Source organism: Oncorhynchus nerka, linkage group LG8, assembly GCF_034236695.1.
Source record: "Oncorhynchus nerka isolate Pitt River linkage group LG8, Oner_Uvic_2.0, whole genome shotgun sequence".
Lineage (NCBI taxonomy): Eukaryota > Metazoa > Chordata > Actinopteri > Salmoniformes > Salmonidae > Oncorhynchus > Oncorhynchus nerka.
The window spans coordinates 71,695,814-71,714,952 of NC_088403.1; the positions used below are offsets into that span (position 1 = coordinate 71,695,814).

Consider the following 19,139-nt stretch of genomic DNA (forward strand, 5'->3'; position numbering starts at 1 on the left):
TGGGTGAGATGTGGGTGAGATGTGAGATGGTGGGTGAGATGTGGGTGAGATGTGGGTGAGATGTGGGTGAGATGTGAGATGGTGGGTGAGATGTGGGTGAGATGTGAGATGTGGGTGAGATGTGGGTGAGATGTGAGATGTGGGTGAGATGTGAGATGTGGGTGAGATGTGAGATGGTGGGTGAGATGTGAGATGTGGGTGAGATGTGAGATGTGGGTGAGATGTGAGATGTGGGTGAGATGTGAGATGTGGGTGAGATGTGGGTGAGATGTGAGATGTGGGTGAGATGTTGGGTGAGATGTGAGATGGTGGGTGAGATGTTGGGTGAGATGTGAGATGTGGGTGAGATGGTGGGTGAGATGTGAGATGGTGGGTGAGATGTGGGTGAGATGTGGGTGAGATGGTGGGTGAGATGTGAGATGTGGGTGAGATGTGAGATGTGGGTGAGATGGTGGGTGAGATGTGGGTGAGATGTGGGTGAGATGTGGGTGAGATGTGGGTGAGATGTGGGTGAGATGTGGGTGAGATGGTGGGTGAGATGTGGGTGAGATGTGGGTGAGATGGTGGGTGAGATGTGAGATGTGGGTGAGATGGTGGGTGAGATGTGGGTGAGATGGTGGGTGAGATGGTGGGTGAGATGTGAGATGGTGGGTGAGATGTGGGTGAGATGTGGGTGAGATGGTGGGTGAGATGTGGGTGAGATGTGGGTGAGATGTGGGTGAGATGTTGGGTGAGATGTGGGTGAGATGGTGGGTGAGATGTGAGATGGTGGGTGAGATGTGGGTGAGATGGTGGGTGAGATGTGGGTGAGATGGTGGGTGAGATGGTGGGTGAGATGTGAGATGTGGGTGAGATGGTGGGTGAGATGTGGGTGAGTTTCTCGGTGTGTGTGTGTGTGTGTGTGTTTCTCGGTGTGTGTGTGTGTTTCTCAGTGTGTGTGTTGGTGTTTCTCTGTGTGTGTTTCTCAGTGTGTGTTTCTCGGTGTGTGTGTGTTGGTGTGTGTGTGTGTTACTCGGTGTGTGTGTTGGTGAGTTACCTGGTCTTGAGCGAGCAGGATAGCCACTCTTCATGTCTGTCAAATGTGATCAAGTAGGATGCAATCTCCTAGGAAACAACATCTGTTATAACTAATTCATAACCACTGTATCACTACCTTACTACTAGTCACTAGTCTGTAACCAGTCGTTCTATAACGTGTGGAAATCAGCCTTTAACTTTTACTTGAAGAATCATTAGCCTATAACCAGTATATAACTAGTATATAATCAGCCTATAACAAGTCTATACCAGTCTATAACAAGTATATAAGTCTATAACAGTCTATAACAGTCTATAACAGTCTATAACAGTCTATAACAAGTATATAAGTCTATACCAGTCTATAACAAGTATATAAGTCTATAACAGTCTATAACAAGTCTATAACAAGTCTATAACAGTCTATAACAAGTCTATAACAGTCTATAACAGTCTATAACAGTCTATAACAAGTCTATAACAGTCTATAACAAGTCTATAAGTCCATAACAAGTCTATAACAAGTCTATAACAAGTCTATAACAGTCTATAAAAAGTCTATAACAAGTCTATAACAAGTCCATAACAAGTCTATAACAAGTCTATAACAGTCTATAACAGTCTATAACAGTCTATAACAGTCTATAACAGTCTATAACAAGTCTATAACAAGTATATAAGTCTATAACAGTCTATAACAAGTATATAAGTCTATAACAGTATATAACAGTCTATAACAAGTCTATAACAGTCCATAACAAGTCTATAACAGTCCATAACAAGTCTATAACAGTATATAACAGTCTATAACAAGTCTATAACAGTCCATAACAAGTCTATAACAGTATATAACTAGTATATAATCAGCCTATAACAAGTCTATAACAAGTCTATAACAAGTCTATAACAGTCTATAACAAGTCTATAACAAGTCTATAACAGGTCTATAACAGTCTATAACAGTCTATAACAAGTATATAACAAGTCTATAACAAGTATATAAGTCTATAACAGTCTATAACAGTCTATAACAGTCTATAACAGTCTATAACAAGTCTATAACAAGTTTAACCAGTTTTGTTTATAACAAGTATATAACCAGTCATAACTAGTCTACAAATTAGTCCAGTCTATAGAACCAGTCCAGTCTATAAAACCAGTCCAGTCTATAATACGTATTTAAGTCTATAACAGCCTATAACAAGTCTATACCAGTCTATAACAAGTATATAACCAGTCATAACTAGTCTACAATCAGCCTATAACTAGTCTATAAATTAGTCCAGTCTATAAAACCAGTCCAGTCTATAAAACCAGTCCAGTCTATAATACGTATTTAAGTCTATAACAGTCTATAACAAGTCTATAACAAGTTTATAACCAGTTTAGTTTATAACAATTATATAACCAGTCATAACTAGTCTATAATCTGCCTATAACTAGTATATAACCAGTCAGTAAGTACTCTATAACAAGTCTATAACCAGTCTAGTCTATAAGACGTCTATAACATTCTATAACCAGTCTAGTCTATAACCAGTCTAGTCTATAACCAGGCTATAACCAGTCAATAAGTACTCTATAACTAGTCTATAACCAGTCTATAACCAGGGTATAACCAGGCAATAAGTACTCTATAACTAGTCTATAACCAGTCTAGTCTATAACCAGTCTATAACCAGGCTATAACCAGTCAATAAGTACTCTATAACTAGTCTATAACCATTCTAGTCTATAACCAGTCTATAACCAGGGTATAACCAGTCAATAAGTACTCTATAACTAGTCTATAACCAGTCTATAACCAGTCAATAAGTACTCTATAACTAGTCTATAACCAGTCTAGTCTATAACCAGTTTATAACCAGGGTATAACCAGTCAATAAGTACTCTATAACTAGTCTATAACCAGTCTAGTCTATAACCAGTCTATAACCAGGGTATAACCAGTCAATAAGTACTCTATAACTAGTCTATAACCAGTCTATAACCAGGGTATAACCAGTCAATAAGTACTCTATAACCAGTCTATAACCAGGGTATAACCAGTCAATAAGTACTCTATAACTAGTCTATAACCAGTCTAGTCTATAACCAGTCTATAACCAGGGTATAACCAGTCCTATAACCACTTTCTAGGGAGTTTTTCCTAGCCACCGTGCTTCTACACCTGCATTGCTTGCTGTTTGGGGTTTTAGGCTGGGTTTCTGTACAGCACTTTGAGACATCAGCTGATGTAAGAAGGGCTTTATTTGATAGATTGGTTGTAGACTGGTTATTAATCTAAAGGTAGCCCACAAACAGACTATAACTAGTCCATACCTAGTCTATAATTAGTCTACAGGGCAGTCTATAACCTGTCTAGCTCATAACTGGTCTACAACCAGTCTAGTTCATAACTGGTCTACAACCAGTCTACAACCAGTCTATAACAAGTCTATAACAAGTCTACAACCAGTCTAGTTCATAACTGGTCTACAACCAGTCTACAACCAGTCTATAACAAGTCTATAACCAGTCTAGTACATAATTATATAACTACTCTATAAATCAGTCTATAACTCGGCTATAATCAGCCTATAACTAGTCTAGTCTATAACAAGTTTATAACCAGTCTATAACAGTCTATAACCAGTATGGTCTATAACTAGTCCATAACCAGAATATAACTAGTCTATAACCAGAATATAACTAGTCTATAACCAGAATATAACTAGTCTATAACCAGAATATAACTAGTCTATAACTAGTCTATAACCAGAATATAACTAGTCTATAACCAGAATATAACTAGTCTATAACCAGAATATAACTAGTCTATAACTAGTCTATAACCAGAATATAACTAGTCTATAACCAGAATATAACTAGTCCATAACCAGAATATAACTAGTCTATAACCAGAATATAACTAGTCTATAACCAGAATATAACTAGTCTATAACCAGAATATAACTAGTCTATAACCAGTCTAGTCTATAACCAGAATATAACTAGTCTATAACCAGTCTAGTCTATAACCAGGGTATAACCAGTCAATAAGTACTCTATAACCAGTCTAGTCTATAACTAGTTGTCTACCTCGTTGGTGTTCCATCGTAGTCTCTCCTTGGGTAGGGAGGTGGTTTGAGGGAGCCGCTCCAACAACTTGTTAGGCAGAAACACCTTCATCTGGCCTCGACTGTTCTCTACATACACACAGAGAGACACACACACACACACACACACAGAGAGAGACACACACACACACACACACACAGAGACACACACACACACACACAGAGATACACACACAGACACACACACACACACACACACACAAAGAAACACAGAGACACACACAAAGGTTGTTAGGTGAAGGAGTTGGTAGGGTGAGAGAATAGGTGAGAAAATGGAGAGATGGATGGAGAGATGGAGAGACAGATGGAGAGACAGAGAGATGGAGAGATGGAGAAATGGAGAGATGGATGGAGAGAGAGAGATGGAGAGACAGAGAGATGGAGAGACAGAGAGATGGAGAAACGGAGAGCTGGAGAAATGGAGAGATGGAGAGACAGATGGAGAGAGAGAGATGGAGAGACAGAGAGATGGAGAGATGGATGGAGAGATGGAGAGATGGATGGAGAGATGGAGAGATGGATGGAGAGTTGGATGGAGAGATGGATGGAGAGATGGATGGATGGAGAGATGGATGGATGGAGAGTTGGAGAGACAGATGGAGAGACAGATGGAGAGAGATGGATGGAGAGTTGGATAGATGAGAGTTGGATGGATGGAGAGTTGGATGGATGGAGAGTTGGATGGATGGAGAGTTGGATGGATGGAGAGTTGGATAGATGGAGAGTTGGATGGAAGGATAGACAGATGGATGGAGAGATGGAGACGGAGAGAGAGATGGATGGATGGATGGATGGAGAGATGGATAGAGAGATAGAGAGACGGATGGATGGATGGATGGATGGATGGATGGATGGATGGATGGATGGATGGATGGATGGATGGATGGAGAGACAGATGGAGAGAGAGTGATGGAGAGAGAGAAATGGACAGATGGAGAGATAGAGAGATGGAGAGACGGAGAAATGGAGAGATGGATGGGGAGATGGAGAGAGAGAGATAGAGAGATGGAGAGATGGATGGAGAGATGGATGGAGAGAATGATGAAGAGACGGAGAGACGGATGGAGAGACAAAGAAATGGCTGGAGAGACGGAGAAATGGCTGGAGAGACGGAGAAATGGCTGGAGAGACGGAGAAATGGCTGGAGAGACGGAGAGATGGCTGGAGAGACGGAGAGATGGCTGGAGAGACTGAGAAATGGCTGGAGAGACGGAGAAATGGCTGGAGAGACGGAGAGATGGCTGGAGAGACGGAGAGATGGCTGGAGAGACGGAGAGATGGCTGGAGAGACGGAGAGATGAAGAGATGGATGGAGAGACAAAGAAATGGCTGGAGAGACTGAGAAATGGCTGGAGAGACGGAGACATGGCTGGAGAGACTGAGAAATGGCTGGAGAGACTGAGAAATGGCTGGAGAGACTGAGAAATGGCTGGAGAGACTGAGAAATGGCTGGAGAGACGGAGAGATGGCTGGAGAGACTGAGAAATGGCTGGAGAGACTGAGAAATGGCTGGAGAGACTGAGAAATGGCTGGAGAGACGGAGAGATGGCTGGAGAGACGGAGAAATGGCTGGAGAGACTGAGAGATGGCTGGAGAGACTGAGAGATGGCTGGAGAGACTGAGAAATGGCTGGAGAGACTGAGAAATGGCTGGAGAGACGGAGAGATGGCTGGAGAGACGGAGAGATGGCTGGAGAGACGGAGAGATGAAGAGATGGCTGGAGAGACTGAGAAATGGCTGGAGAGACGGAGAGATGGCTGGAGAGACTGAGAAATGGCTGGAGAGACGGAGAGATGGCTGGAGAGACTGAGAAATGGCTGGAGAGACGGAGAAATGGCTGGAGAGACGGAGAAATAGCTGGAGAGACGGAGAAATGGCTGGAGAGACGGAGAAATAGCTGGAGAGACGGAGAAATGGCTGGAGAGACGGAGAAATGGCTGGAGAGACGGAGAGATGGCTGGAGAGACTGAGAAATGGCTGGAGAGACGGAGAAATGGCTGGAGAGACGGAGAAATGGCTGGAGAGACGGAGAAATGGCTGGAGAGACGGAGAAATGGCTGGAGAGACGGAGAAATGGCTGGAGAGACGGAGAGATGGCTGGAGAGACGGAGAGATGAAGAGATGGCTGGAGAGACTGAGAAATGGCTGGAGAGACGGAGAAATGGCTGGAGAGACGGAGAGATGGCTGGAGAGACGGAGAGATGAAGAGATGGATGGAGAGACGGATGGAGAGATGGAGAGATGGAGAGACAGAAAAATATGGAGAGATGGAGAGATGGATGGAGAGATGGAGAGAGATGGAGAGACAGAAAAATATGGAGAGATGGAGAGATGGATGGAGAGATGGAGAGAGATGGAGAGACAGAAAAATATGGAGAGATGGATGGAGAGATGGAGAGATGGATGGAGAGATGGATGGAGAGATAGAGAGACGGATGGATGGATGGATGGATGGATGATGGAGAGATGGATGGATGGATGGATGGATGGATGGATGGATGGATGGATGGATGGATGGATGGATGGAGAGTTAGATATATGGATGGATGGATGGATGGATGGATGGATGGATGGAGAGTTAGATATATGGATGGATGGATGAGACGGAGAAATGGCTGGAGAGACGGAGAAATGGCTGGAGAGACGGAGAAATGGCTGGAGAGACGGAGAGATGGCTGGAGAGACGGAGAGATGAAGAGATGGCTGGAGAGACTGAGAAATGGCTGGAGAGACGGAGAAATGGCTGGAGAGACGGAGAGATGGCTGGAGAGACGGAGAGATGAAGAGATGGATGGAGAGACGGATGGAGAGATGGAGAGATGGAGAGACAGAAAAATATGGAGAGATGGAGAGATGGATGGAGAGATGGAGAGAGATGGAGAGACAGAAAAATATGGAGAGATGGAGAGATGGATGGAGAGATGGAGAGAGATGGAGAGACAGAAAAATATGGAGAGATGGATGGAGAGATGGAGAGATGGATGGAGAGATGGATGGAGAGATAGAGAGACGGATGGATGGATGGATGGATGGATGGATGATGGAGAGATGGATGGATGGATGGATGGATGGATGGATGGATGGATGGATGGATGGAGAGTTAGATATATGGATGGATGGATGGATGGATGGATGGATGGATGGAGAGTTAGATATATGGATGGATGGATGGATGGATGGATGGATGGATGGATGGATGGATGGATGGATGGATGGATGGATGGAGAGTTGGATATATGGATGGATGGATGGATGGATGGAGAGTTAGATATATGGATGGATGGATGGATGGATGGATGGATGGATGGATGGATGGATGGATGGATGGATGGAGAGTTAGATATATGGATGGATGGATGGATGGATGGATGGATGGATGGATGGATGGATGGAGAGTTGGATATATGGATGGATGGATGGATGGATGGATGGATGGATGGATGGATGGATGGATGGAGAGTTAGATATATGGATGGATGGATGGATGGATGGATGGATGATGGAGAGTTGGATATATGGATGGATGGATGGATGGATGGATGGAGAGTTAGATATATGGATGGATGGATGGATGGATGGATGGATGGATGGATGGATGGATGGATGGATGGAGAGTTAGATATATGGATGGATGGATGGATGGATGGATGGATGGATGGATGGATGGATGGATGGATGGATGGATGGATGGATGGATGGAGAGTTGGATATATGGATGGATGGATGGATGGATGGATGGATGGATGGATGGAGAGTTAGATATATGGATGGATGGATGGATGGATGGATGGATGGATGGATGGATGGAGAGATGGATGGAGAGATGGATGGAGAGATGGATGGAGAGATGATGGAGAGATGGATGGAGAGATGGATGGAGAGATGATGGAGAGATGGACGGAGAGATGGATGGAGAGATGGAGATGGATGGAGAGATGATGGAGAGATGATGGAGAGATGGATGGAGAGATGGATGGAGAGATGGATGGAGAGATGGATGGAGAGATGGATGGAGAGACGTATAAATACACAGACAGACAGACAGATGTTTTGTCATAGTGTGACATCATCCGTGTGCGACATACAGACTCACCTGACTCTTTTGTGCTCTCTCTCTCCTTATTGTTCATGATGACTAGACGACTCACTCCAACCAGCGGCACTACACACAACTCACACACCACAGAGGTCCACACTGCGATACTACACACACACACACACACACACACACAGGAAATCAATACAAATAATATATCAATAAGTAGAAGAGGAACAGATTGGATCAAAGAACACACACCTGGTACACACCCATACCTGGTACACACACACCTGGTACACACCCACACCTGGTACACACCCACACCTGGTACACACACACACCTGGTACACACACACACCTGGTACACACACACACCCACACCTAATACACACACACCTGGTACACACACACACCTGGTACACACCCACACCTAATACACACACACCTGGTACACACACACACCTGGTATACACACACACACACACCCACACCTAATACACACACACCTGGTATACACACACACCTGGTACACACACACACACCCACACCCAATACACACACACACCTGGTATACACACACACACCTAATACACACACACACCTGATACACACACACACACCTGATATACACACACCTGGTACACACACCTGGTACACACACCTGATACACACACCCACATGATACACACACCTGGTACACACACACACACCTGACACACAAACACACCTGACACACACACACACACCTGATACACACACACACCTGACACACACACACACACCTGATACACACACACACCTGACACACCTGATACACACACACACATACACCTGACACACCTGATACACACACACACCTGACACACCTGATACACACACACACCTGATACACACACACACCTGACACACCTGATACACACACACACCTGATACACACACACACCTGACACACCTGATACACACACACACCTGACACACCTGATACACACACACACACACCTGACACACCTGATACACACACACACCTGACACACACACACACCTGATACACACACACACACCTGACACACCTGATACACACACACACCTGATACACACACACACCTGATACACACACACACCTGATACACACACACCAGATACACACACACCTGATACACACGGCAGTGTAGCCTAGTGGTTAGAGCGTTGGACTAGTAACCGAATCTGAAATGAAGGCAGCCAGACATCTGGAATGAAGGCAGACATACATCTGGAATGAAGGCAGACAGACAGACATCTGAAATGAAGGCAGACAGACATCTGAAATGAAGGCAGACAGACAGACAGACAGACAGACATCTGAAATGAAGGCAGAAAGACATCTGGAAGGAAGGCAGACAGACAGACATCTGAAATGAAGGCAGACAGACAGACAGACAGACATCTGAAATGAAGGCAGAAAGACATCTGAAATGAAGGCAGACAGACATACATCTGGAATGAAGGCAGACAGAAATCTGGAATGAAGGCAGACATACATCTGGAATGAAGGCAGGCAGACAGACATCTGAAATGAAGGCCAGACATACATCTGAAATGAAGGCAGACAGACATGTTCAGGCCATCCTGTCACCTAACAAACCAGCTGTCACATGTTCAGGCCATCCTGTCATGTAACCAACCTCAAACACACACACTGAATGACCAGCCATAATCATTCAGTACGACCAGCCATAATCATTCAGTATGACCAGCCATAATCATTCAGTATGACCAGCCATAATCATTCAGTATGACCAGCCATAATCATTCAGTATGACCAGCCATAATCATTCAGTACGACCAGCCATAATCATTCAGTATGACCAGCCATAATCATTCAGTATGACCAGCCATAATCATTCAGTACGACCAGCCATAATCATTCAGTACGACCAGCCATAATCATTCAGTACGACCAGCCATAATCATTCAGTATGACCAGCCATAATCATTCAGTATGACCAGCCATAATCATTCAGTATGACCAGCCATAATCATTCAGTACGACCAGCCATAATCATTCAGTATGACCAGCCATAATCATTCAGTACGACCAGCCATAATCATTCAGTATGACCAGCCATAATCATTCAGTATGACCAGCCATAATCATTCAGTATGACCAGCCATAATCATTCAGTATGACCAGCCATAATCATTCAGTACGACCAGCCATAATCATTCAGTATGACCAGCCATAATCATTCAGTATGACCAGCCATAATCATTCAGTACGACCAGCCATAATCAAATACAAAAAATGGTCACATGTGCCGAATACAACAGGTGTAGTAGACCTTACCGTGAAATGCTGAATACAACAGGTGTAGTAGACCTCACAGTGAAATGCTGAATACAACAGGTGTGGACCTTACCGTGAAATGCTGAATACAACAGGTGTAGTAGTCCTCACAGTGAAATGCTGAATACAACAGGTGTGGACCTTACCGTGAAATGCTGAATACAACAGGTGTAGTAGACCTTACCGTGAATTGCTGAATACAACAGGTGTAGTAGACCTCACAGTGAAATGCTGAATACAACAGGTGTGGACCTTACCGTGAAATGCTGAATACAACAGGTGTAGTAGTCCTCACAGTGAAATGCTGAATACAACAGGTGTGGACCTTACCGTGAAATGCTGAATACAACAGGTGTAGTAGTCCTCACAGTGAAATGCTGAATACAACAGGTGTAGTAGACCTTACAGTGAAATGCTGAATACAACAGGTGTAGTAGACCTCACAGTGAAATGCTGAATACAACAGGTGTAGTAGACCTTACAGTGAAATGCTGAATACAACAGGTGTAGTAGACCTTACCGTGAAATGCTGAATACAACAGGTGTAGTAGACCTTACCGTGAAATGCTGAATACAACAGGTGTAGTAGTCCTCACAGTGAAATGCTGAATACAACAGGTGTAGTAGACCTTACCGTGAAATTGCTTACTTACAAGCCCTTAACCCACAAGGACTTCAAGAAATAGACTTATTTTCTAAATAAACGAATGTGCGCGGTACAGGTTAGTCGCCATAATTTGTACATATAGGGAGAGGTAAAGTGATTATGCATAGATACTAAACAGCGAGTAGCAGCAGTGTGGGGGGGCATTTGATTAGCTGCTCAGCAGTCTTATGGCTTGGGGGTGGAAGCAGGTAAGGAGCCTTTAGGACCTTGACTTGGCGCTCTGGTCCCGCTTGTCGTGCAGTAGCAGGGAGAACAGTCTAGGACTTGGGTGACTGGAGTCTTTGACAATTTCTGGGGCTTCCTCTGACACCACCTAGTATATTGGTCATGTATGGCAGTGTCATGGCCTTATGACAGTCATAAATACCTCTCCCCCCCTTTTCCTCTCTCTACCCGACTGATGTGACATTTGAAAACCCCTTGGTTAACATAGAGATTCTGGGAACATCAGAAGGTGGGGGAAATGAACTATATTCTGGTAATCCGACCAATGGAACACATGCAGTGGTACTTAATGAATATGATGTCAGTTCGGTTGTCATCTGAGACATTCTCATCAATGATAGGATGACATAAACTCTACAGTGGAAAGTCTACACATTAGAGTTATCGGATTCACATGGAATTGTTGTTCAATTTAAATGTTTGAATATGAAATTATTCGTGATGGGATGAAATGTGATTTTAGCTTCTAAAATGTGAGATGTGGGTGTTCATAAGATAGGGCTGCTCACTCAGTGGCCCGCCCACGTGAAGAGACATAGGTTGTAAACTATGAAACACACCCTCCTCTCCCTTCCTATATAAAGTCTTGACGAAAATATAACCTCCTGTTCCGAGGATGTGAGGACGACGGTCCGATGTCAGAATGGTTCAGATAATAACCACAGAACGAAGCCAACATCAGCGTGAGCTTTGGTTGCGAATGGTATGAACTTTGAACTCTAATTCACTACAGAAGTGATACCTCCTAGCAGTTGAGTTAGCAACAGCAGATGCAAATGAGGGTTAGGAAGGAACAGACAGAGTATCCCGTCTATCAGACAACGACGTTACTACAACGTATCCAATTGACCACCAGAGACATTCTTCAAAGGACAAAGGACTCGGTTTGGCAACACGGCCTTCCATCTACCACCAACCAACCTCAGAGTAAATATTTATTGCATTTTCCTTTTCCAAATGGGCGGTAATTTAGAATGCATAAGATACTGTATTTACGATAGCACAGCTTCGCCCTTTGTTCCTCAGTCTTCCCGCTCTTTCACTCAAACCCAGCCCTTTTCCTTTGTGTAACAAGCTGTCATATCTGTTCCGCCCGCTAGGGACGTTTTCCTTTATGACGTAATTTGTAATCAAGTTATGATTTAATTGTGTGTATGTGTAATTCTGTGTGATTAGTTAGGTATTTAGTAAATAAATAATTAAACCCAATTTTGTATTGCGGATTCAACTTGTTAGCCAGAGTTCGTGAAGAAAACCAAGAATTTACAACTTTAAGATGAGACTGAATTAAGGTGACGATTAATATTGACTGCTATTGATGTAAAATATTACTAGGTCTTTAAGAGTTTATTCGGAAGATAACAGCTCTATAAATATTATTTAGTGGTGAAAGCTCATCACTAAGCTAAGGATCCTGGGACTAAACACCTCCCTCTGCAACTGGATCCTGGAATTCATGACGGGCCGCCCCCAGGTGGTGAGGGTAGGTAGCAACACATCTGCCACTCTGATCCTCAACATTGGAGCTCCCCAGGGGTGCGTGCTCTGTCCCCTCCTGTACTCCCTGTTCACTCATGACTGCGTGGCCAGACACGACCCCAACACCATCATTAAGTTTTCTGATGACACAACAGTGGTAGGCCTGATCACCGACAACGATGAGACAGCCTATAGGGAGGAGGTCAGAGACCTGGCCGTGTGGTGCCAGGACAACAACCTCTCCCTCAACATGACCAAGACAAAGGAGATGATTGTGGACAACAGGAAAAGGAGGACCGAGCACGCCCCCATTCTCATCGACGGGGCTGTAGTGGAGCAGTTGGAGACCTCCTTGGTGTCCACATCACCAACAAACTAGCATGGTCCAAGCACACCAAGACAGTTGTGAAGAGGGCACGACAAAACCTATTCCCCCTCAGGAGACTGAAAAGATTTGGCATGAGTCCTCAGATCCTCAAAAGGTTTTACAGCTGCACCATCGAGAGCATCCTGACGGGTTGCATCACTGTCTGGTATGGCAACTGCTCGGCCTCCGACAGCAAGGCACTACAGAGGGCAGTGCGTACGGCCCAGTACATCACCGGGGCCAAGCTTCCTGCCATCCAGGACTGATACCAGGCGGTGTCAGAGGAAGGCCCTAAAAATTGTCAAAGACTCCAGACACCCTAGTCATAGACTGTTCTCTCTGGTACCGCATGGCAAGCCAAGTCTAGGTCCAAGAAGCTTCTAAACAGCTTCTACCCACAAGCCATAAGACTCCTGGACATCTAATGGCTACCCAGATTATTTGCATTGCCCCCATACCACACCCAGAACACTGCTGCTACTCTCTGTTATGATCTATGCATAGTCACTTTAATCTCTACCTCCATGTAGATATTACCTCAATTACGAATTACCTCAACTCCGATGCCCCCGCACACCGACTCTGTACCGGTATCCCCTGTATATAGCCTCCACATTGACTCTGTACCGGTACCCCCTGTATATAGCCTCCACATTGACTCTGTACCGGTACCCCCTGTATTAAGCCTCCACATTGACTCTGTACCAGTACCCCCTGTACATAGCCTCCACATTGACTCTGTACCGGTACCCCCTGTATATAGCCTCCACATTGACTCTGTACCGTAACACCCTGTATATAGCCTCCACATTGACTCTGTACCGTAATACCCTGTATATAGCCTCCACATTGACTCTGTACCGTAATACCCTGTATATAGCCTCCACATTGACTCTGTACCGTAATACCCTGTATATAGCCTCCACTTTGACTCTGTACCGTAATACCCTGCATAAAGCCTCCACATTGACTCTGTACCGGTACCCCCTGTATATAGCCTCCACATTGACTCTGTACCGGTACCCCCTGTATATAGCCTCCACATTGACTCTGTACCGTAATACCCTGCATAAAGCCTCCACATTGACTCTGTACCGGTACCCCCTGTATATAGCCTCCACATTGACTCTGTACCGTAATACCCTGTATATAGCCTCCACATTGACTCCGTACCGGTACCCCCTGTATATAGCCTCCACATTGACTCTGTACCGTAATACCCTGTATATAGCCTCCACATTGACTCTGTACCGTAATACCCTGCATATAGCCTCCACATTGACTCTGTACCGTAATACCCTGTATATAGCCTCCACATTGACTCTGTACCGTAATACCCTGCATAAAGCCTCCACATTGACTCTGTACCGTAATACCCTGTATATAGCCTCCACATTGACTCTGTACCGTAATACCCTGTATATAGCCTCCACATTGACTCTGTACCGTAATACCCTGTATATAGCCTCCACATTGACTCTGCACTGGTACCCCCTGTATATAGCCTCCACATTGACTCTGTACCGTAATACCCTGTATATAGCCCTGCTATTGTTATTTACTGCTCTTTAGTCATTTATTATTGTTATATCTTACTTATTTTTAGGTATTTTCTACTACACCTGTTGTATTCAGCATTTCACTGTGAGGTCTACTACACCTGTTGTATTCAGCATTTCACTGTAAGGTCTACTATACCTGTTGTAATTCAGCATTTCACTGTGAGGTCTACTACACCTGTTGTATTCAGCATTTCACTGTGAGGTCTACTACACCTGTTGTATTCAGCATTTCACTGTAAGGTCTACTACACCTGTTGTATTCAGCATTTCACTGTAAGGTCTACTACACCTGTTGTATTCAGCATTTCACTGTGAGGTCTACTACACCTGTTGTATTCAGCATTTCACTGTGAGGTCTACTACACCTGTTGTATTCAGCATTTCACTGTGAGGTCTACTACACCTGTTGTATTCAGCATTTCACTGTGAGGTCTACTACACCTGTTGTATTCAGCATTTCACTGTAAGGTCTACTACACCTGTTGTATTCAGCATTTCACTGTGAGGTCTACTACACCTGTTGTATTCAGCATTTCACTGTAAGGTCTCCTACACCTGTTGTATTCAGCATTTCACTGTGAGGTCTACTACACCTGTTGTATTCAGCATTTCACTGTGAGGTCTACTACACCTGTTGTATTCAGCATTTCACTGTGAGGTCTACTACACCTGTTGTATTCAGCATTTCACTGTGAGGTCTACTACACCTGTTGTATTCAGCATTTCACTGTATGGTCTACTACACCTGTTGTATTCAGCATTTCACTGTAAGGTCTCCTACACCTGTTGTATTCAGCATTTCACTGTAAGGTCTACTACACCTGTTGTATTCAGCATTTCACTGTGAGGTCTACTACACCTGTTGTATTCAGCATTTCACTGTAAGGTCTACTACACCTGTGGTATTCAGCATTTCACTGTGAGGTCTACTACCCCTGTTGTATTCAGCATTTCACAGTAAGGTCTACTACACCTGTTGTATTCAGTATTTCACTGTAAGGTCTACTACACCTGTTGTATTCAGCATTTCACTGTAAGGTCTACTACACCTGTTGTATTCAGCATTTCACTGTAAGGTCTACTACACCTGTTGTATTCAGCATTTCACTGTGAGGTCTACTACACCTGTAGCATTTCACTGTAAGGTCTACTACACCTGTTGTATTCAGTATTTCACTGTAAGGTCTACTACACCTGTTGTATTCAGCATTTCACTGTGAGGTCTACTACACCTGTAGCATTTCACTGTAAGGTCTACTACACCTGTTGTATTCAGTATTTCACTGTAAGGTCTACTACACCTGTTGTATTTAGCATTTCACTGTAAGGTCTACTACACCTGTTGTATTCAGCATTTCACTGTCAGGTCTACTACACCTGTTGTATTCAGTATTTCAATGTCAGGTCTACTACACATGTTGTATTCAGCATTTCACTGTAAGGTCTACTACACCTGTTGTATTCAGCATTTCACTGTAAGGTCTACCTATACCTGTTGTATTCAGCATTTCACTGTGAGGTCTAATACACCTGTTGTATTCGGGGCATGTGAAAATAAAATGTGATTTGATTTGACAAGTAGAGCAGGGATCGGCCCACAGCGTGTAACAGTATCCCCTTTATCAATTAGTTAATGAAGAGTACACATACACACACACACACGTACACGTACACACGTACACACACACACACACACACAGAGAGAGAGACAGACAGAAGAGACTCTCAGTAAACACTAACAGGAATATCCAGTGAACCCATCAGCCGGCAATCCTCAAAGACAGTAATTCAGCTGAATTACAGCAGTTATACATGTGGATGTTTAATATAAACTAAGAGATTCTTAGCAATAAAACTAAAACAGTCCAAAAGTCCCACTGACATCACAAGCAGTTGAAACAAAAACAAAGTGTCCTCCCCACCCGTTTTGGTAAAACGCTGAGTGTTGGGGCTGGAGAAATGTGACCGCTCTCTAATCGACAGAGCTATGGATTCAAGGACCACCCTATGGATTCAAGGACCACCCTATGGATTCAAGGACCACCCTATGGATTCAAGGACCATCCCTATGGATTCAAGGACCATCCCTATGGATTCAAGGACCACCCTATGGATTCAAGGACCATCCCTATGGATTCAAGGACCATCCCTATGGATTCAAGGACCACCCTATGGATTCAAGGACCACCCTATGGATTCAAGGACTGACCATCCCTATGGATTCAAGGACTGACCATCCCTATGGATTCAAGGACTGACCATCCCTATGGATTCAAGGACTGACCATCCCTATGGATTCAAGGACCATCCCTATGGATTCAAGGACCACCCTATGGATTCAAGGACCACCCTATGGATTCAAGGACTGACCATCCCTATGGATTCAAGGACTGACCATCCCTATGGATTCAAGGACTGACCATCCCTATGGATTCAAGGACTGACCATCCCTATGGATTCAAGGACTGACCATCCCTATGGATTCAAGGACTGACCATCCCTATGGATTCAAGGACCATCCCTATGGATTCAAGGACTGACCATCCCTATGGATTCAAGGACCATCCCTATGGATTCAAGGACTGACCATCCCTATGGATTCAAGGACTGACCATCCCTATGGATTCAAGGACCATCCCTGATATCAAAGTTACAGTTTGAACCATTGTTTGGAGGCTATCTAGTGTTTGTTTACATGACTACTAGTGTTTGTTTACATGACTTTCTTTACAACCATTGGAGTATAACACACTTATATTTGTGTTCTGATGGGTTGACCTAAGCGTATGAGGCATTTAATGTTTATATTCTTCAATGGGTACGTATCATTCATTTATATATCCCAAAATGGATGTAGCAACTATGGATTGACCCTGTAAACCACGCCTGGACGACACCACCACGGCTGTCAACTCTCTCTGACAAGTGACAACACAACATGGTGTGTGTGTGTGTCATGTTTATCATGTTTACCGACAACCGGTACACCGACACACCCAGCTGTCAGGTATCCTCCGGTGGCTAGGCCCAGTCCTGCGGCTCGCCTGCTGTCCCTGCCCTGCCCTGGATTCCCCTCCACCGGCTAACACCACTCAGCTTCCTTCCCTTCGCCCGGAGCTCAGAAAGCATATCCAGCGCTACCGACGGTGCCTAACCAACTATCTCAGCACCAAATAACAACACTAAATCACAGATACAATAGACAACAACAGCTAGACAACACATCATCATAATATGGGATGCTTATTCGCATAGTGGCATTTAATGGTGTGTATTTTATTGTTGAAATAGCGATCTGTCGCTATCTAGCGTTGTCAGATCCAAATACTCTCTAAGAGGAGACATCCGCCAGACACACATAGCCTCTCCGAACCCCGGAGTCTGGTCACCGGCGACAGCCCCGCTGCCGGCCCGTTGACAGCGCACCCAAAACAACCAGAACAGAATGGAGAGGACCAAGACTTACCACCTTCCGCCTTTCCTGGCGCCGCCATCTTCTTCTTAACACCGACGTCACTCCGTAGAGAGAGAGTGGGTGGGAGGGAGAGAGAGAGAGAGAGAGAGAGAGAGAGAGAGAGAGATTGTCAGATTATGTAAAGAAGAAAGTAAGGGAGGTGAGCCAGAAAGGGAAATAGCGTTTTGGTCTCGGAGGGAGACAGGTCACTAAGGAGGAGTGGAGAGTGGGATGGAGAGACAGGAGGAGAGGACAGAAAATGAGTGTCGGTGTGGATCCAAGGAGATGCAGAGAGAGAGAAGAGCCTCACTCTGGTGAATACCTAGTAGTCAGTACAGTTCCTAGCTGTTGATTATCTAATAATAATCATTCATTCTAGCCATAATAATTCAGTTACCATATTCCACAACAGTCCCCAGCTTTATCCACAGTTAGTTATACACCATCATCATTATAGAAGGACTATGAATCCACAGTTAGTTACATACCATTCATCATAGAAGGACTATGAATCCACAGTTAGTTATACACCATCATCATTATAGAAGGACTATGAATCCACAGTTAGTTATACACCATCATCATTAGTTACATACCATTCATTATAGAAGGACTATGAATCCACAGTTAGTTATACACCATCATCATTAGTTACATACCATTCATCATAGAAGGACTATGAATCCACAGTTAGTTATACACCATCATCATTATAGAAGGACTATGAATCCACAGTTAGTTACATACCATTCATCATATAAGGACTATGAATCCACAGTTAGTTATACACCATCATCATTATAGAAGGACTATGTATCCACAGTTAGTTATACACCATCATCATTATAGAAGGACTATGTATCCACAGTTAGTTACACCATCCT

The 19,139-nt window shown here is 44.1% G+C and overlaps 1 protein-coding gene across 1 annotated transcript in view; it reads right to left on the reverse strand.

Moving 5' to 3' along the window:
• Positions 1-18,423, reverse strand: part of camta2 (calmodulin binding transcription activator 2) — a 152,711-nt gene extending 134,288 nt beyond the window's left edge. The window contains 4 exon segments of the mRNA XM_065022045.1: positions 1,037-1,104; positions 4,099-4,205; positions 8,230-8,339; positions 18,268-18,423. Of these exon segments, the coding sequence (XP_064878117.1) occupies positions 1,037-1,104; positions 4,099-4,205; positions 8,230-8,266 (212 nt within the window). The 5' untranslated portion in view covers positions 8,267-8,339; positions 18,268-18,423.
• Between the last annotated feature and the right edge of the window lie 716 nt (positions 18,424-19,139).